This window comes from Plectrocnemia conspersa, unplaced genomic scaffold, assembly GCF_051122295.1.
Source record: "Plectrocnemia conspersa isolate PC_06_02 unplaced genomic scaffold, ASM5112229v1 ptg000006l, whole genome shotgun sequence".
In the NCBI taxonomy this organism is placed as follows: Eukaryota; Metazoa; Arthropoda; class Insecta; order Trichoptera; family Polycentropodidae; genus Plectrocnemia; species Plectrocnemia conspersa.
In genome coordinates, this window is record NW_028277170.1 from 20,274,001 (window position 1) to 20,296,574 (window position 22,574).

Here is a 22,574-nt window from a genome sequence, read left to right on the forward strand (position 1 = left end):
AGATTTATTAAAAAATAAAATAGCATTTTTTAACTTAAATATAAATTTTCAATATTGCTTGAATATTCCACGATTCCAATTTATCAATCATACTTTTACAACTACTTTCATTTTTCTATTTTATAATTTTTGCAACATCGTTTTATCTAATTTATGTAACAAATTTAATATTATTGCACAATAATTAAAATGGGGCAATATATACATGCAATAAATTATAAATGTTTATATATTATTAATTATATCATTTAAATATTACAAACAACAATGGACATAATATGAACCGCTGTGGCACACCATGCAATATTTTCCCTTATTTATGTAAAATAAATATTTTCGTTCGTATCCTTAAACAACATATAATGCAGTGATTTAATTTTTTTTTTTATTATAATATAATAATATTTTAAATATTGTAATTACACATATTTTTGACCATCGTGACGGATCGGTGTAAGCCGTTAGGTCTTTATTTAATTAAAATTAACGAATTAATAAATTTGACATTTCTCGAAACAAATTCACCAATATATTTCGAGACGCGATATTTTCTTTAAATATAATACTGGTATTTAATTGGAAATGTATATTTTACTTTTAATGAATGTTTAAGATACTGGCTTTACCATTTTTATGAGCGCTTGTTTGCTCAGCTAATTAAATTAAAAATCTGCTTTAGTAAGCTTATTTATTTCAATAAAAACATCTAGATTCATTTAGATGCACAGAAAAAATACATGAAAGCAAGACTCTAGTAATGAGCAATTTCTATTTTAAAACTTACATATATAATCTGGGGATAAAAATTCGCTTTAAATAAATTAAAAAAACTAAATTAATGTTTCTTACGAGAAAATAAAAAAATACAATACTATTCAGTGTAAAATTTTACACATGAATATTAATTTATTTTTACTTAACTTTCAATCCCAACAAACCATATTTTGCATATTATATATTTAATTTATACGAATATTTAATTTCTGGATAGTACGCTAAGTATTTAGCGCAACAATCTTATCAATTGTTATCTAGTCTGATTTACAAAGCGTCGATTCTTTTCTACATAATATTAACTCTCAACGATGTAAATCGGATTCCTGCTCAGCAAATTCCAGATTGTATTACATGCTAGCTGCTTATAAGCTTTACTGGCAAAGCTTTTGAAATCAATTCTATTTATTTCAATTTAAATTGTGTTGTATCTATATTATCACAGCATCGAATATTTTATATATTTACATACATTTTCTAAATCAATGTTTATCTTATATTTTTGCCTGCGATAATGAGCGATGCAATGAAATGTACTAATGAAGATTGTTCGATAACGAGCATGAAACGATCCGATTACGAAATTATATAAAATTCAATCCAAGACATGGAAGATAATTATTTTTTGTGAATTCCAAACGAAATAAATGACCCAAAATCTCATGAATAGTTAATGCTGCAGATAAATATACACATGTAGCATAAAATTAATACAATCGACATTTTACTATTATTTTTTTTTACTACTTTCGTATTCAAATCAAATGACTAATAATTATAAACACACTTACAGTGGAGTAAATAATAGAAATATTAATATTTTTTTTATTAAATATGTAGGTCAAAAGGGTATTTAGAGTTCGAGTTAAGTATGTGTTCCTTTAAGCTCGCTCAAGAATATGTTTTCATATCATCTAGTAAAATAATTAGGTTGATTGTTTATTTTGGTACATACTGAATTAATTCCTTTTCACTAATCCTAGTTTTTATAGTTTCAAATGTGCATTAGTAGGAATTTATCGGTTCATTGTTATTAATTTACTGTATTGTATAAACTAAAGCATATTGAATGCCCTTATGTGTAGCACATGCAGATTAGATGGGTTATTTCTGTGCTTGTGTTTTATATAAATGCTTTGATATATTTACTGTTTTTTGCGCTTTTTTATTTAAAAATAGATAATGAAGTATTTTATTATTTTTTAACGTATTTAATAAAAAAAATATTGATAATTTATTTTATCACATGAAAGAAGAAGTGCTGTGATTGAAATATTGTTGATTATACATTAAATTATTTTGTACATGCATAATGCTTGTAGATTTTATATAACTGTATTTATTTGTAAATAATTATTGGGTTCGTAAAAAAATATACAAAACACCTGTCAGCTATCATTCATTCAATGTCACAAAAAACATGAACGTAATACAATTATGCAGTACAACAGTATGTACCAATCATATGGCAATTTTTAAGTAACATATAAGTCATCATCATCATCACTGCTTTGTACTTCTGGTCTACTCTACCTGATAGTTTGATCCTTTCGACTCGAATTGCACCTTTTATATTATTGATTCAGGACTTTTTCATGCCTTTTTCATGGACTAGATTCACAATATTGATTTTTATGCTAGCAGACGCATTGTCTATTGCATTTTTCATGCACAAAAAGATCGATTTTTATGAGCGTACTAATAGGATCTGTGTTAAGATACGCAATTGTATTATTTATATTATCCATCTTTTGTCCAAACGAGTTGTTATTTCCTTTTTGTACGTTTAAAAGTGTCGTTTAAGTAACCTTAGCCCCCCACAATTTTATTTTTATATATTTAAAAATCTTAAAAGATCTTTATAAGTGTTGTATATTGAGGCTTTATTTGGAATATATATATATATATATATATATATATATATATATATATATATATATATATATATATATATATATATATATATATATATATATATAATAATATTATGACCGGCTCATAATATTTCAAAAAGTTTTGATCCAAGTAGTACAAATATATGTTGACATTTTTAATTCTGTTCCTCAGATGTAACATCTGAAATATTCAGAAAAATCGGCCCGTTTTTCAGACCATAGTTATACTAATATACACAAAAAAAAGCCGTAATGTTTCTGGTGCATCAACGGAGTATTAGTAACCAGAAGCCTGCTGATTTAGGCTTCCGGGTACCCGGGTACCCGCACGTTTTTTATAACACCCAAATATCCTGTTAATTTTAATGAGAACCCGATCATTTTAATTTCTTACAATAAATATATATCTCATACAATGTTCTATATGTAAAATTCTATTTCGCAAAACCAATTTATAGATTAAGTTGGTAGTGAGGGCGGTGTATCAAAAATCGACAGATAATCCCTATTTAATAGTTTCACAATGTAGGTTTTATTACACATTTCATTTCGGCATACTCAAAAAAATATATACGGCAAACTCGGAGGACGGTTGTACACAAAAAAAGGCATTTAAGTCTATTGTTATTATTCATTCTCAGTGAATGATAATCGTAAGAATCTTGATCGCTCGTTATATATCGGTTAATGATTAGCACAGCCAGTAAGGGAAGTGAAATATAAAAAAAAATCTGCATGTATAATTAGGTGATTCATAAATAGAAGATTATAAATTTTTTTAATGCTTTCATTTATAATCCGCACAGTTGCCAATGGTTGTCACTTCATAACGTTTCTGTTAATACTTTGTCTAATAATATAAACATATTTTTTCTGACAATAATATATTGGGACGGGTGAGTCGTTTAACGTGTTTTAATGATAAGCAAATTCCTATATTAAAATTATTGTACGCTCACGGACAACAGGCAAAACAAAAGTGGTTTTAAAATATTTGTTTTTGACATTTTTTCTATCTTACTTTCATTAAATTAAATCTTGACTTTGGACTCTAAAATTTATATATTATGACTTAAATTAATGTTTTTTTAGATACAATTTTTTAAAAATACATTGTTTATCCGTTATTTTAAAGCTGATAAATTTATCAACCATGATAGTTTTGTAATAAATAATAAATTACCTGCGGTTGTAATTATTCTTATATATATTTTTTTAAACCTCAGATTTTTGTTTCGCAAATGCAATTCTAAATTTATCTGTGTTTTGTGAAAAAAATCACCAGTACATATATATTTCTACTATCGAAAATATAATTAAATGGATATGCTGCTCTAACATATCTATGAAACTCAATTTGCCAGTTGCAAAATATTTTATGTTCAAACCAAAACCCTATCAAATTACTTGTCGCATATTGCTTCATATTTTGTCTGCACTTGGATATTATATTATGTTTTAAAAATTATTACGGTTTCTTTTATATAATAGTACTAGTCAAAGTATATTCAAATCGAATTTTGGTCAATAGGAGGGCGCAAAAACAATTATCACTTCTCAGAAGTCAAAAATTCACGTCAAAAGCAATAAAATCGTGTCGGCGCCGTTGCAGTGGGAACGCTCGGTAACGAGCGTTCCCACTGCAACGGCGACGGCACGATTTTATTGCTTTTGGCGTGGATTTTTGACTTCTGAGAAGGGATAATTGTTTTTTGCGCTCTCCTATTGGTCATAATTCGGTTTAGTACTGCTCTATTTGATTCACACTTATTTAAGTCCTAATATAAACAAAAAATAACCGAGCGTTTCTACTGCGATGGCGACGGCACGATTTTATTGCTTTTAACGAAGATTATATACTTTCTATTAGGCTAGAAATATAGAAATTTATATCTTGAAATAAAAATATTAAAAAAACGAAGACTGACTGGGCAATTTTTGACCCCCTCCCTCCCTGCCCTTGTAAAAGCTCCATTGACTTCCCTGTGTCTATTAAATAAAATATTAAAAATTAAACATATATTTTTTTTATTACCGCGTACCCGGTTAATTTAAGTAAAGATATACGAGAACTGGGTAATGAATTTGAAAGTAAAAAGGGATATACCTGAACTTTTCTTACATATGACGTATTTAAGTTATATTTTATTTATTATCTCCAACTAATCTTGTCAGTTCCTGATATTATTTTTAGAATTAATCAATAGCTCCAGATACATAAATACGTCAGCCCGGTCAATGAAGGCAATAACGGGATTATCTTGTTTTGAATCAGTTTAATATTTTTCTTGTATTCAAAAATAAAATTTTTATTCAATAATTAAAATGCTGGTGTATTAATTAAATAGTAAAAAATTAACGCTACGCGGCCGAATGTATAATTAATTTAAAAAAAATATATTGTTTTTTTTAAAATGTATCTCTACAATTTATCGGATAAAGTTCGTATAACCTTTGTAATTAGATAGAAGGAAGGTTGTTCATCGGTGTGCAGCGGAAATGGTATATTTTAATTAATGTGCCAAGGCGCGGAAAATGTTGGAAAACACAACATAAAATATTTTTAGTAAACGCCACGGGAGAGTAATCAACTTAAAAAAATTAATCGCAGCAATTACTTACACCTTTTTCCAATTCTTTCGCAAATATCATTTTACAAATAGTTTAAAATTAACCTGTCTATAATATAATATTTTAAATTGTACTGTACATGTACATTATTTACTTTATATGCTAGTATTTTAGGCGCATTTTCGGAGTATAAATAAGAGAAAAATCTCTGTTTTGAAATATTTTCGGTTTGCTTTCTTACAATGTTTATAACTACTGATAGATTCTAATACATTACATCATCATCATATATCTTAATATAACTTATGTCCTTTATAAAATGATCGCATTTTATGCGATCGAATGTTTTACAGTAATATATCCAAAATAGTGTTAACACGCAGAAGAGCGATTTATTTTATTTTTTATGAATTATTTATATTTTTTAAAAATTTTGTTTTTAAAAAAATGATTGCATATTTATTCTCAAAATTTTATGGTTAAATTAATTTTTGATATGAAAATCATTTACAAAAGACTGCAGTATTTAACGCTCGGCACGCTCAGGCGCCAATTGATGTGACCGGTTGGTAAAGTGTTAAGCATTTTCTGTAAAGTATGACACAAATTCTTTAAAATACATTGCATTTAAAATCTTGTATGATTTACAAAAATTAACTAGGAATAATTGCAAAGCAATTAAAAAATATATTTTTATCAAATTCATGCAACTTTAATCAAATACAATTGAGTCAATAAATAATTTATATTTATTTGCTTTTTTAAAATTAACTAATAAATATTTTAAGTATGCTTATAAATATTTTAAGTGTCTTTTTATGTAAATTATATTCGTCGTATTTGTATTATATTATTTTTGATATTTTAATTCATATAATCTTCTTGATTTTATTAAGACGATGAATATTTTTAACTGATTACTTAATCTCGAGAAACGTTTTACCCAACTTGAATCATTATCGTTTTTATATTTATAGTTTAGTTCTTCTTCGTACCCTATTTGTTTGATAATACTATTTTAATTTAATTCATATGCAAATGCAAGTTGTATTTTTTCGTTAATTTTTGTATACTTATAAAACCAATATAATTGTGCTTAGAAGCCCTAATATAAATGTGTATACATTTTTATGTTACGAGCTATTTTTCATAATGAAAAAAAATAGTCACAGTATATTAATCCACTCTGAAGTGGTGTTGTAGCAATCTGTCGTCATTGTGATATTTATTGAATATCAGCGAGGCAAAGTTTTGTATCAGATATCTCTACAATAGAAAGAGCGGATCGTATAGCACTTTTAAAAATAGCTAAGGGGCGACATTAACAACCCTTCGAGAGTCGCGATTGCAGTGGAATAGTGCACAAAGTATTACAATAGAATACAAATATTAATAAAGTGTTGTATATTAAAAAATGGTAATGCGAAAAATTAATATATTTGCAAGTGATACAATTATTCATTATATAGACGAATTAGTGTTCAATTATACATTTGCTAAAATTTTGTTGAAAAGAAAATGTAAAAGTGTTATTGGATCGGTACGATTAAGTACTGGTTTATATTATTAACAAAATAAAAATTAAAATACTAAATTAAATACCTATATTAACACTAATTAGGTAAATTAAATACTGTTAAAATACGGAAATATAATACTAGTTCGTCGTCGCAAACTCTTCGATCACTCTATTATCACAAGTTTTCTTTGCTCGTTGGGTTGTGCAGTCGATTTTTTTTTAATAGCTCATGGCTCAGAGATATTCCCCCAGTTTAATTAAGGACTATTCTAGTGCCAATCCAAGATTTTTTCGAGTAGTGTTTTATTTTATTTTTTAATCTTATCTTCACTGCATTAATTAAATTTATCAGAAAAGACATATAGCCCCCAAATATTAATCTGCATTTTTTATAATCGTTTTATGCATTTTACTTAACGTCTCATTTTATTTTATTCTCATTAGAGAGTATAGCACTTTTTAATCCAAAATAATCCATCTATTATGTTGATTAATTAGTTGCATACGTCTTAGACATATTTTTTTGCTTAGTAACGTTTTTTTTTGACAGGTATACATCCGCATAATACGCATTAATTTTTGTTTCTGTTTCACAAATACTCATTGGTAATATCAAATGCAGTTTCATTCAGATCATTCAAGCACATTCTAAGTAAAACCTGTTTTGAAAATACATTTATTAATATAAATAGTTTTATAAATGTAAGCTTGAAAAGCTTAGTTATTTTTAGCCATCTTTTCAAGTTGTCTACATTGAGGAGTTTGTTGCCCCGATGTTGACGTTCTGTGTTTAGCAGTAAAACGTTTTATAGCACTGACGATGTATTTGACACCTAAGTTGCGATTTCCAAATTCATGATCCGGTTCGTGGATATTTTTCCATTGCTTAACCGGGTACCCGGTTCTGTTCCAATAATTTTTAGCCACCATTATGTACTGACTATATTTTGCTTAAATAGTACTTAATTAAAAAATGTTTGCTTAGAAGTATAAAACTTATGTGTAATTGTTATTATTTAATTTAATTTATTTATTATTTTTTTTTATTTATAAAGTCAAATTTAATAAAAAGGTAATTTATCATTGCTGTTATTTTATGAAATTTATTTAAAGCTGTAGATACTGATTATTTTATAAATATTTTATGATCTAAATATTTCTTCTTTAAATAATATATTTAACCCTTTAAACGCCAGCGATTTTTTAGTGAGTCACCAGTTATTATCTTCACGCGTCTGTCCCTCTTTCTTTAGATGAGTATAAAATACTTGATTTAATAAATAATAAAGTTATTACAAAAATATTAAATAATTAATTAAACATAATTTTGTAATAATTCGAAAACTTCTTTTAAAAAATATTTTGCTGAAAAAAATAATCATCAAAGGACGCAACGGTGAGTCGCTGGTGTTTAAGTGGTTAAAAGTGGTTAAAATATTAAGTATGTATAAGTGTGTAAATCATTTTTTAAACAACGCGTTTTTTTCAATTTAAAAATACTACCCTGTTTGTAAAAATAATTGCTTCTAATATAATTATCCACCACCAAAAATATATTTATTTAAAATTTAATTTTTTTTTGTGAATTATTTTCGACTCAGTAAAATTGTTTTATTGTCAGCGTTTATAGATTAATGCGTGTTTTATTATTTTTGGGATTTCGTTCATATACAAGATAAAGCGGAACGGCTTGAATAAACTTTCCTGAGAAACTCTAGCTTTAATTTTACGCGGTATCGAGTGTTCATTATTTAGTGAAAAAACTTTTACTTCCCAGGTTGAGCGTATTAAGCGAAGCAGATAATCAGCGGTTTTGTATTAGTAAAGTTTATGAATCAAACTGTCATGCAATATTGTGTCGAAAGCTTTTTTTGTATCTAGCATTAAAATTAAAACTTAAAACTATAAAGTTGCTGTATTATCGAAAATCAAACTGTTCAATAATAATTTTATTTTCTTGAGATACTTTTAAATGCATAAGAAATGTAGGATCATTATAATTTTTTTTATTGAATGAATTTAAGCGGTTTTTAAAATGGTAGGGAAATACCCAAAAGAAAGGCAAGCGTTAAAAATATGATATAAATGATATTTTGCGAATTAAGGTAGTATCAATTATTATTCAATAATAGGTATTGTGTGTATTTTTACCCTTATTGCACTTCTTTAAACATTATTACGGTTTGTTATAACTGACAGTCTGAAAAAATTGTCTTGTTAATAACCAAATTGACGAATTCACGACCGACGTTCTAATAATCGACGAATCGAGGGGTGACGGAAAACAGATTTTTTATCTATTTTTCACAGATTTTCTGTATTTTAGCTAAGGAAATAAAATCAAATCAGATCGCGAAGAACATACTGTGCGCGAATTTCGAATTCCTTGCATCAAATAAAAGCGTCATAAATACAAATAAAAAATATATGCTGCTAAATTGTGATAAAACTATACTTTCTTAAATATGTATGTAAACTATTTTATTTGTTTCAATTTTAACATATCAATACCATTGAATTATTTTTTTATCAGCCTCGTAATCTTATGGTAATAGTAGTAAAATAAAATCTGTCGATGCAGCTTTTGATTTAACTAATAAAATACAGGAAAACTTAAACGATAAAAATAAAACTTCAGCATTAAAAAATGCTTTTGACACATTAGTGCATAACATATTATTAGAGAAATTATAACATATTGCAATAGTAGGAAAAAAGTTTAATTTATTATAAAGCTATTTAAATAATAGACAAGAAGTAGTTGTAATAAATGGTACACAAAGCGAATGTGAGGTGGTGAAGTGTGGAATTCCACGGGGTTCTATTTTGGGACCTTTATTATTTAATCTATACATAAATGATTTAACCCTATGTAAACTCGCTGGAAGGGTTCAACTATATGCTGATAATACGGTACTAATATATAACTTTAAAACACACAAAAATCTATATTAGTGAATGGATGAGATAGAACTAATTAATAATTGATGAAAAAAAATTGAATCGTAATTTTGATATTACAATTACTGTAAATAGTTCTTTAATTACAAATACGTAAATCTTCCTTTAGAAAACAATTATTATTTTATAGCTATATTAATTATTATATATAATAAAAAAAAATACCAAATAGATTAAACATTTTTATGCACATATTCATTAATTACAATTAATTAAAATTAAAATCAGTACAGGTAATTCAAAATAGTGCTATAAAAGAATGTTAAATTTGTGTTTCAGTGCTCACACGAAAGACATTAAAATTAAAATAAAAAAATCTCTCAAGCATTTTCTGTGAAATTTGGCTTCAATTATATAGGATATATTGCATTTAAAACCTTTAATGATTCACCAAAATATCTTGGTAATAGTAGCAAATAAACTAATGTGTACCTATTATATTTTTTTTAATATATTAAGTATTAAATTTATAATTTTATTGTATCAAATCATTTTTTACTTATGCGGAATTACTTCAATAAAAATAATATAATGAAAAAAAAACATTCATCACGCATATATAATTTTAGCAACTTTCGAAAGCATTTGTAATTAAAAAATAGCAATAAATAATCATATTATTATTTTTTAATGATTACATTGCACAATATAAGTATAATGGTAGACGGAATAGTGTAGTCCGTAACGTCTCAGATTAACAATTCTGAGGTTGCGGGTTCGAGCACTCCGGTAGCGGCACTCAAATTTTTATTTATTGCGCAATATTTTAGTTCTATTTTCAAGTAATATGTTTCGCCTTCTGCTCAGTCACTTCCTTGTTCTTGTTCTTCCGTACTGATCATCAAAGAAACTGAACGCTCAAATCTTAAATACAGCTTTAATAAATTCTTCTGGGTCTAATTTGATTTTGAAGGCTTGTGAAGTCAGTCTCGCTGCTACTCTAAAACGTATTTCTAATCTATGATAATTTCCTGAGCTATGTACATGCACAAAAGTCACCCCTATTTATAAAAAGGGTGACAAATTGTGTATAAATAGCCATAGACCAGTTGCAGTGTTGTCAGTTCCTGTTAAATTGTTTGAAATTATTAACCATAAATATGTCTTAAATCACTTTCGGCAATTATTGTTGGATAAAGAGCATAGTTTCGTGCCGCCTATTCCACTATTACTTCTGTTTTTCACCAAAACGGTGACAAAATCTCTCAATGCGGGAATTCAAGTAGACGTCGTATATTCAGATTTTGAGAAGGCATTCGACATGGAACTGGTCCATTTTGTGTATTTATATTTTTTATATTATAAAATAATACAATTATTGTTTTTGACCATGTTAATTTATTTTAAATAAATAATTACTCAGTTGTTACAGATTTACTCCGTTGTAACGCATTGGGCTTACGCCTGTCAGGTTGCAGTGTAAGATTTAATAAAAAAATGTTTTAGCAACTTGTATGTTTTTTGTATGGTAATGATTTTTATTTTAACACTTTACCTACCAGTCATATCAATTGGCGAACGGTAAATACTGCTGACGTCAATTGGCGTCTTTTGTATATGGTTTACATGTCAAATTAAAAATGTATGTGTTGTGTTTTATTGATTTTTTTACGGTATGAATTTTAAATTTATTTTGATAAAAATAATATATTTAGACAATACAAATTCAATACAAAGGTCTATTTAAAAATTAATAATTTACATATATATTATATATTTCTTTAATTTAAATTTCAGTAACGTCTAAAAAAAATCGAACCGTATCAAAAGATACATAAATTTTAATAAGAAGGTAATTTTGCGCAGATTTGCGAAAAAGTACCAATAGTGAAACTGCCGGTAGGTAAAGTGTTAACTTTACCAATTTTAAACCACGATATGATTTGATTTGATCGTTTTACTTATATTCTTAATCTGCGTAAGAACAGAATATTTTTTGAACGCTTCCTTAAGATTTCAATATTTTTTTGCACCGTTTATATTGTTATTGTTCCAAAGTGACATTCTAATTGACGAATGCAGCAATAAGAGTCTAAAAAAAATCTTATTCAACGAAAATATGTATATATTAGACATTAATAATTTACTGACTAGCTTATGCATAAATATTTTTAAAAGAGAAACATTTTTAATATTTTATTTTAAGCTCCGAGGGCTGCAGCTGCGCAGTTACCGCCACTGTACGATGGTAACGCAATTTTACGCAAATCAAATTCTATTTTTTTTTTTAAATATTATTAACACGAAAGCTTATGTATCTACTCAAAAATAGTGCAGACATAGCCCTAAATAGGTGGTAATATTTTTTTCTTATATACTATGCATTTTACTCAGCTCTATTCTGGATTAATTGTCGGTTCTCTTTCGACACTTTAAAATTTATAGTGTTTTTTTGTTCAGACAATCGTTTCTAGCATAAGCTACGTAATATTCTATCATGTTTCTAAATGTAGAATAAATATATATTTGCTTGCTTATTGCCTTCAAAATGTCTTACAAAATTGTGAACGTTTGTGTAACCAACTTAATATCTTGTTGAATGAAAATTGCCAGCTGTAGGGTATTTTCCACCTACCATATATACTCATGTTAACTTACATACATAATCATAAAACTAAACCGCGATATCATACATTTTTTATTGAAATGTTACGTGACTTTTACAACGGAACTAAAATCTATTTAATATGCGTATTCAATATGCATTATATTAAGCTATCGCTGATATAAAATATAATATAATACTGGCAGCTCATAATCGTATTGCAACAATGCACCCACAGTTGAGAGCCACTGAGTTGCATCCCACCCCTATGCGCTCCAAAACCCCCTCTCCGTCTCCATCCCTATCGAAGCACATAGATCATTTTAAAGCATATCAGTCGGGGCTTTCGTCAAGAGCAGACGTCCATTCAACACCTCGGAGAAAATACGATAAAGGATACTTATAATATTTAAAGTGATCTTACATCATTATTAAAGCTGTGGTGATCGTTAATTAATCTGAAAGCTCATCTTAAAAATACATTTTTAATTAAATTTAATTAAATTGTTACTTAAATAAAACTTTCGTTTTTTGCGATGTTAATTTTTTTTTAATACAATTCGACCAATATGTTACTAATATTTGTTTATGAATTCGCAGACTCGAATCCGTCGTATATCCACGTGAGATTGGATGGTCCTTTGACGCACCCGGACGGATGCTGAGAACTCAACTCTAATATCCGGCAATGGTAAAGATGGCCGGCATGGAAGAGCATGAGAGAAAAATCGTGATCGAGTTTTGCCATCTTCTTGAGAAGTCTAAACAACTCTTCAACGGACTCAGGTAACTTGCATGCTGTTTAACTATTAGATATTCGTATCCGCCACGCACAAACGCATATATCTTTTTTATTGTATTATGTATAATGCATTATATTTGAAATATCATATATCGACGCGCATAATAGAAAAAAAGTTTTTAGCTGCAAATATACGATAATCTCATCTATATAAAAATATGCAGTGTATTTTAATTAAATATGAATAGCAACTTATGTAATTGAACAGAAAAAATATGTTTAAAAATAGGTGCATAATAAACATTTCTGCTGTTAAGCTATGAAATATATTATTTAACTTTAAAAGTTATGATCGTAGAATCTCTTTGACTTTTCAATAGAATGTTAACTTTGAAATAGCAATATTATTCATGTCTATTTGTGTCAAATACAAATATAAATACAACTTTTTATTTTATGAATTGTTCGTTCATAGAAATAATAGAATTCAGCTGTATTAAAATTTAATGCTTTTCTTCATATGATTATACATTGATTTAATTAATTCGAGATTTGAGATAAATAAATATGAATATAAGCAGATTTTCTGTAAAAGTGCTTTCAATGTGCGTCACAATTGCATTCTTTAACTCCTTTGCGAATCTAATATATTCCTTAAATTAATTAAAAGCTTTCACTGATTTTTATTTAACGTGCTCAAAAATATTATGCGATATAACACTTCAATAACAATTTTCACTGGAGTGATCACAAAATCAATATTTATGTTTCGTACCAATATCAATTAAAGCATTACTTATGCAGCTCTTTAAATTTATTAATCCTTTGATCATCAGAATTATTAAATTTGGTTCAGTGTTATATTAAAATTTTTGTTATATTGCGTCCTTTTGTCCTTTTAAATGTCGATTAAAATTAGCGATTCTTAATGTAGAATTTTTCGTAACATATATTATTATCATAAGTACATATTTTATTCTGTGAATTATATGAATGATTTGTGAGTCCTATTTTGTGCCAGATTTTATTCATTACATTTTTGAGTATATTTTTATACCGCGGAAACTCTTGATAAATCCTTGTAAGCTAAGAAAAATATACAATAAGTATATTATATGTATTATATTTAGAAACATATTTTTTTTTGTATATATATATATATATATATATATACATATATTAAAAATACATTTTTGCGCGCAATATGTTTTCACACACTAGCCTTTGTTTTATATATTTCCCATCCAGGATATGATTTAATATTCATATAAAACGTCATTTAGCGCGCTTTTAAAGATTTTATTTTATAAGAGTCTTTGACAGCGAATATTTCAATGGAAAATTTGTACCGTCGCTCTTTGCATCCATCGTAATAATGACGTTATTTAAAAAAAATATAATCACTACACGACCCATGTAATATTTCCGTGAAGTTGAAAATGAAACATACATAAATTTCGCAAATTGCAACTGAAACCATAGTAAGCGTATATTAGAAAGTATATGAGGTGTAATTGCTTGTTATACAAATGAGTTTGCTAAATATATTTATAATAATAGCATATGTATCATATTCAAATGGTATTATCACAATCATCATAATAACTTATTAAAACGTTGTTTTAAGCTTAACCGTAATACAATTCTCAGCAAAATAATTATGTATAAATACATTAAATTTATTATAATTTGACTTTTTTACATATATGATACAAATAAAAAATATTTATTCCCTAATTATTGTAAAATAAAATGAATGAAGCATTAATTTTAATTAGAATAAACCGTGATCATTAGTGTTTGAAACCAATATCAATTACACATGTATGTTTCAATTACACTTCACTCTTAATAAGCTCTTTGACTGCGCTTTTCAAGTACCTTTGACATATGAACTAATTCACCTTCCTATTAACGACCAACTACAGTTGCATCAACGTGTAGCATATGGTATTCTGTTTAATGTCAAAATTGCTCTATTATAGGAATACATACTTTAATAGGACTACACTATCATGAAACAGATCGAAGTTATTTATTGAACAAAGGGAAAGCAACAAGTCGATAAAAATAGTAAGGGAATTTAAATATTTAGATTTATCGATTCTTAGATTAATCGATCCAATTTTGGGGTCATCATTTTAGGCGTACTCCGAATTTTTAGTTAAATCGATCTTGTGATTTGTTGTTTGCACTTTTAATTGTCAAAAAATCGTTACATTTACAACGAAACGAAAACAAACAAAATACCATTGAAACTATTTAATTATTAAACAAAAATATAGTACATTAAGGACGAAATAGTGTAGTCCGTAACGTCTCAGATTAGTACTCTGAAGTTGCGGGTTCGAGCCCCAGCAGTGGCACTCGAATTTTTATTACTAAGAAAATGATTGATTGATATCTATTGCTTATCAATTTAATTGCACATGATAATTTATATTTATTGATCAGTCTGGTTGTTTATAGGTATTCATTATATCTGATTGACTTACTCAGTACAGATTTACTCCGTTGTAACGCATTGGGCTTACGCCTGTCAGGTTGCAACGGAAGATTTAATAAAAAATATAAATAAATAAATCAATATTTATCATGTTTTTTGTATAATTATGATTTTCTTTTTAATTTGGAAAAGAGCGATCAGATCTGATTTAAAAAATAAAAAAAAAACAATATATTCATACAAATAGCTCACAATTAAAAAATGCAAAAATTTTTAACTAGAGCAATTAACAATTAAAAAACACTACAAAGTAAGTTTTGATAAAAAGTTTTCCATTCAGCAAAAATTCCATTCGAAATAATGATGTTATAAAATAAACATTTATAATATTATTGAGTATTTTTAGAACTAAAAAATACCTTCACAAAATTTATTTAAGTTAAAAAAATAATATGAAAATTCAAGCTGTTATTTTTAACAAAAATTGTTATAAAAATAAAATATAAGAGATTTTAAATGACAAGTTGTTTAAAAAACACATATTATCTATAAATCTAAATTAAAAGCTTTTTCAATTGAAATCATTTCACGTCAAAAATAGATTCTCTAAGATCTATTTTTGATGCAGTTGACGCTCTTACTTAAAAAATTGCAAAATTTCTAGCGAAACTATATCACCTTTAAATAAGGAAATTAAATCATATATCAGAAATTCTTACGATAAAGATGTTTTTGGCTAGTTATGCCGCAACTCAATACCAGAAATTGCTATATTGTTTTTCTGAAAGAAAATAAAGCTCTCATTAAGCACTGTCATAATTCAACTTTTTGATTTCCAATTAATAAATTAAAAGGTCACTGTGTACATATAAATTTTTTAGTGAAATATTTCTAAACAAGTATTAAAAAATTCGATATGTAAAAACATATTTATAATATGGTCACATATATTTGATAAATTCAACGTTAAATATTATATTTCATTTTTTTAGAAAAAGTAATGGTACAATCAGACACATTTTATAGGAAAAAATACATACACATGCTAATTCACACCTTCATTACTAAATTCTATAGCAGTTTTCTTATAACATAAGATTTCAGATATTGAACAGAAATTTAAAGTACGTGAAAAAAATCAGAAAATCGTTAAAAATGTTATGTATATTTGGAACAAAAATAATGCTATTTCATATATACCATATGTTCGAAGGATTTTAAAAAAAATAAGGCGGGTCCTTTTCAAAAATGTTTTTTTTAAATCTCAACTAAAATAGGCAACTTTGTACCAAATGAAAAAGTCTGAATCAGAAGTAGTATATACTAAATTTCTTGTGGCAATTGTGCCTAAATTTCCATTGATCAGACAAACCACAGGATTTTTAAATGAAAAATATAACATAAAAACGCGAATAAGTTCTTTGATAAAAAATTTCAATAAAAGGAAAAAATATTGATAAAATTAAAAATTAGATGAGAATAAAAAAAATATTGAATATATGTAATAACTTAATTTAGATCGTTGTTAAGATACGCTCATATATAATTCGTCAATCGATCAGCTTAAGATTACTTTCATACATGCTAAATGTATATTTTTTACAAATTGCTACAGAGCATCATATTTAATGTTTCATAATTACTAATAATATATTAAAATGCAGTAATTTTAAATTTATTCCACCTTCAGTATAATGTCAAACTTTCTTGATCACACGTCAATTTGTACCATATTTAACACTATGCCTTTACATATATATTTGTAAAAAAATATATAATAGTAAATAAAGGAAAATTCTCTATCGTTCACAATTATTTTAATGCCATCAGCGATTATTGATTTTACTTTTTTTCCGATATACTGGCAGAGGTCGGCTATTATCCATATAGTAGATAATTAAAAACGTAATTCCATGTTTAATTTTTCTTTGTTGTACACAGACGTGATATTTTTTAAATGTTTATCGAAAATACACTTGATAAACTAATAGTAAAGAATCAAGCGAAAAATGTAATAAAACTGCTAGTCTAGTATGAAATAAGAATATTAGTTAAAACTGCGTCACGCTAATTAGATTGTTTGATACATACAAAACCGCATGATGTTACAGCGCTGTTAATTGAATTTATGAACGATATAGAAACAGTATACTATATTCTAAGACTTTCCGTATTTTTAAATCTATTTAAGAATTCATTAAAAATATTAGTGCATAAACTATACTGCTTTAACTATAAATATACATTTTAATAATATATGTATAGTGCATTTTTATTTAATTTTTATCGAGAATAAAAATATATCATATTGTAATAGGAGCATAAACTAATTTTAAATCGACTTATAATTGAATTTTTATCGCAATAATATAATTGCAGGTGTTAAGGACTATGAATAACTATATTAGTCCAGTCAAATAAGGCGAAATAAAGGCTGAACCTCGGAATGAAAGATAACAAGCTGAAATTTTGCACAGACCTTCGTTTAAGTGTTCTAAGGACAGGGGGAAAAGTCTCATAAAATATCGTGTCTGCTAATCAAGATATCAAAGGTCAAAGGTCACAAAATTTGTTTTTTTGCAAATATCTCGCGTTTTATGCGTCGCACGTCATTAGATGCTTAACAAAACTTGTAAAGCATAAAATTTTCTACAAGTTTGGTTATTATATTTGTTTTGTATCATTAACCGTTTTTGAGATACAGCGCGAAGAGTGGGAGGCGTACATCCGTTTATAGAATCTAGCGAGTATTTCTACCTGCTTAACTTGGTATAAGCTTTGAAAAAGTAAACAATCGTGAAAAAAGTGGTCTCGGCAAGTCGTTTGAACAATAATTTTATTACTTTTTTCGTTGTATTATTAGGAATTAAGAATGAAATATTGCTCTGCAAGAAATTTGTGCGAAAAAATTGAAAGAGTTGAGAGATGTCCTTACGGAGTATGTACCAGATGATATGAAGATCATTTCCAAATTAAGAGAAAAATATTTAACTGATATTATAATTACAACGAAGATTGGATCATTCCCTATTTTTTCTTCTCGCGATGCTCAAGCTTAAATTTTATCCATAGCTTGGTATGAAAATAAAAAAGGCACTTCGGAAGAAGAACACTTGCGCGTAGTGGAAGCTGCTGCGGCGATTATTGGTGAATATATTCGATCTTCTGTTGTTGAGACCAAGTCCTATCCGCCCCCGAGTAAAATATTAATGAAGAAATTCCGAAAACTTAATTATATTTTCTGCAAGAAGTTATTATAAAGAACAGAAAAGGAAAGACGGGGCATTTTAAAACGAAATACACAGCTATAAGTAATGCTATAATGACTTCCATACGAAAATGGTCCTTTTCTTCGCAGTTATTAATAGGCCTATCTGTATTTCTTCATAGAAGAAATATAGATAGGCCAAACATCCAAAAAGACTTTTGGATGTTTTGTCAAGTTTAGGTTTTTTCGCTTCATATAGTGATACTGTAAAATGTTAAATTTCAGCTGTTTATCACCCACAGCCTCGTAATCAACCATCAGAGTCAAGCGACTTAGTACAGTATGCAGCGGATAATGCAGAAAAATATTTATACTCTTGATGGCTATAATACTGTTCATATAATGGGAATGATAAAAATAATAACTCCAAAATCTGAAGTTATATCCGATGACCGCATAAAGAAATTTACAACAAAACCAAGTGCAAAGGAATTAGCAGCACTATCACATATACCCCTTCTAGTGTATGAAAATCATGTCGTACCCAGATTGAGCAAGAGATTCAAGTTCAAAATTTTAATGATGTAGAAGAACTAACCGAACAAATATTTAATGTAGTTGATTTGTTGTGGATGTACGAAAAGTGGAAAAATATCTCACCGTTGCCAGGGTGGAATGGATTTATTGAACAACTTACAAAAAACAATGAGAACTTTGTAACTTCTCGGATTCTGTTTCTTACTTTTATTCATCATCCTGCGAGTAATATTGACACAATTTACACCACATTACAGTGTGCTATAAGCACTGCCAAGAAACATGAACAAAGAACATGCTTAATAACTTTTGATCAGCCATTGTACATAAAAGCACGTGAAATCGTAGCAGCTTCAGATGCTAACTCAAACTTGTCCAGAGTAGTTGTGAAACTAGGAGGCTTTCATATGCTTATGTCTTTTATTGTATGCATAGGATATATATAATGAATGGAAGCGGAATCAAGGAAGCTCTCAGTACAATTTATGCTTCGAATTCTGTCGACAAAATGTTGGATGGTCACGCTTTTGCAAGAAGTATCAGAGGCCATACGCTATTACTTTTTGCATTATCGATGATGATTTTTGAAGATATGGAGATTGAAAGTTATAATGCTTTAGATGGGTTCATTCAGCAGATAACAATTTGCGATGTTTCCTATGAAACTGTGGAAGAATGTGCAGGTAGGTAACTCTGGCTCCGTAGTTTACATAGCGTTATCCTACAAACGGATGCGCGCTTCCCACTCCCCGCGCTATATCTCGAAAACCATTAACCATACGAAGAAATAAACTACAACAAACTTGTAGAAAATTTTATTTTCTATAAGTTTTGTGAAACATCTAATGACATGCGACGCAAAGAAGGCGAGATATTTGCAAAAATATGATTTTTATGACCTTTGACCTTTAATATCTTGATTAGCAGACACGATATCTTATGAGACTTTTTACCCTATCTTTAGAACGCCAAAACAAAGGTCTGTGCAAAATTTCAGCTTGTTATCTTTCATTCCGAGGTTAAACCCTTATTTGACTGGACTATATGTTATATCAACATTATCTGTATATCTACTAATGGTATTTAATCATTTTGCAGTTGCTAAAAATGGTTAATTTATTTTGATAATTTCGAAATGAAATATATGACATTAAAAAAAATGTAAGGATATGTTTCTAACAAAAATCAGAATATTCATGAAATTCTTTAAATGTACATACTACTGAAATTCCTATGATTGAGATCGTCTCTTACAATTTCAACATCAAAGTTTGCCTTCTTGAAATCTCTCGCGCTTTACAGTAAACCCTGCATTGTTATATTTTATTACTTCTTGGAATTATATCTTAATATTTTTTATTATTCAACCGTTAAAATGTTTATCGGTGGCAGAACGCAAGTATAGTATCGTGCCATGGCATGCACCGGTGCCCGGAAAGTTTGCTTACGAAAAAATCATATGAGCCATGGCTACATGGTTTTTAATTTGATATTGTAACTTAATTATTTGTTTCTAAGGAAGCAATATTACAATGTTTATTTTTATCAGTTTTTTAGTAAATTTTATAAAAACTTTTTTATTACTATTTTTTTCTATTTATAACAATTAGTAAAACAATTTAATTTCAATGCTTCTTTAGCTTTTTTAAGCTACATCAATTAATGTTTATTATATGAAAGCTCAATAGAATTTAGTTGTGAAAGATGATGGTGCGAATTACCATTTCAATAGCGATTTTATGTTTTTTTTTTCATCAGTAGACTGTGTCTTAAAGTTTTAGCAATAAACCTAAAATTGCTAAAAATATGTTTTGTCAATTTTCAATTTAATTCTTAGGCGATGATAAAAAAAGTATAAAAAAAACATATGCACCTCCTGAGGATGCCGAAAGAATTTTTTGGCTAATATTTTAAATATAAAACAGTTACGCACTGATTAAATTTATATGATCATTAATAATATTAGTGTGATTTTTATTACGAATACAATTACTAAATAATGTGATCAAAAATTCGATGTTAATCTTGTTTAGGCTTATTTAGGCTTACTTCAGCCAGTTTTTATATTTTTTCCTTCGCAGTCTGCCCAGAAAAAAAAATTCTGTGTTGATTTAGAATACATGTTTTAAGGTAAAATACATGAAAATTGTCTAAGGTAATCCTGTAGTGATTGTCGTATTTTTAAAATTTAATTTTGAAGAGTCTGTCTTGCTTTGTCCGTTGATACCTGAGTTGATGTATTGTTATATCTGTGTATCTCATCAACCTTATTCTCCAGCCCTTGCTCTTCCCGACTAGATTATTTCGATTAATGCAACATTTACGGGATGAAAAAAACATCGAAATTAAAATATGCTTTATGGAATATTTTGCGTCATAGCCTCAAAAATTTTTATAGAAAAAAATATATCTTTAAAATAAAATTATGAATATTTTATTTGTAAAATATTAATAATTTAGCACTGAACGGCAAAAGTAATACTGTGCTATTAATTTAATATAGGCATTCACTTTTACAAAACAAGTGGATCATGTATAAGAGTTTAATTGAAATCCTTTTTTTTAATAATGAAACGGTTATCGACTATGAGTATAAGTGAATCGATTTTCATGAGATGTTGTTTTATCTTAAATAATACATGATTTGCGGCCCCGCATTTAAAGTTAAGTGTAAACCACTGATATAATATTCGTCTTTTAGCGTTACTTATGGTTGATTAGTATGTGCAATATTTTCAATTTTAAGCGCAATTGTTTGGTAACGAGATCTCTCTTTCTTTGTTGTAAAATACATATTTTTAAGTCGTATGGTTTTTTATTTTCATTTGTTTAAAATTATAGTTAAAGTTATAACAAATTAGTTGAAACTCTCACAAAGGTGTAATTTTCATGAGGAAATTAGCAATTTTTTTGTCATTGTTAAAGAGAAAAGTTGTTGTTAGCTATGTGACATTTCCATCGCAATATGCATTAATTCTGCAACATAACAAGCAATAGAGTAATCTAAAGCTGAAACAACTGCTTCTTTACGAGCAAGTTATCATTTTTTCTGAGAGCGTATTTATTAAAAAAAAACTTAATTAAATTGCGGATTTACTACTTTAAGACAATAAAAGCAAAATTGAAATGGTGTTTAATTGGTGATTCTGGAAAAAGCATTTTACATTATTAAGTAATTTTCACTCAAAAGTGGAGTCACCGATATGATATTTTAGTGATATTGTACAATTGCTAGTTTTAATTAGAATGCTCATCGCAGTTTTGTCCATTAAAAAAAAAAGATTGAAGACAATTTCATTGCAAGGTAAAAATCGAGGTATTGATATTTTTACCGGATAAAAGAAATACGTAACCAAGATCAGGTTGTCGTTATTAA

The 22,574-nt window shown here is 27.5% G+C and overlaps 1 protein-coding gene across 2 annotated transcripts in view; it reads left to right on the forward strand.

The window, feature by feature from the left end:
- The window catches only part of LOC148234468 (protein SCAI), a 90,940-nt gene that overhangs the window by 29,889 nt on the left and 38,477 nt on the right, over positions 1–22,574 (forward strand). For both annotated transcript variants that reach the window (XM_088187709.1, XM_088187708.1), the window contains exon 2: positions 12,866–13,051. In XM_088187709.1, coding sequence (XP_088043835.1) covers positions 12,954–13,051 — 98 coding nt within the window. In that variant the 5' untranslated portion in view covers positions 12,866–12,953. The remainder of the gene's footprint in view (positions 1–12,865; positions 13,052–22,574) is intronic.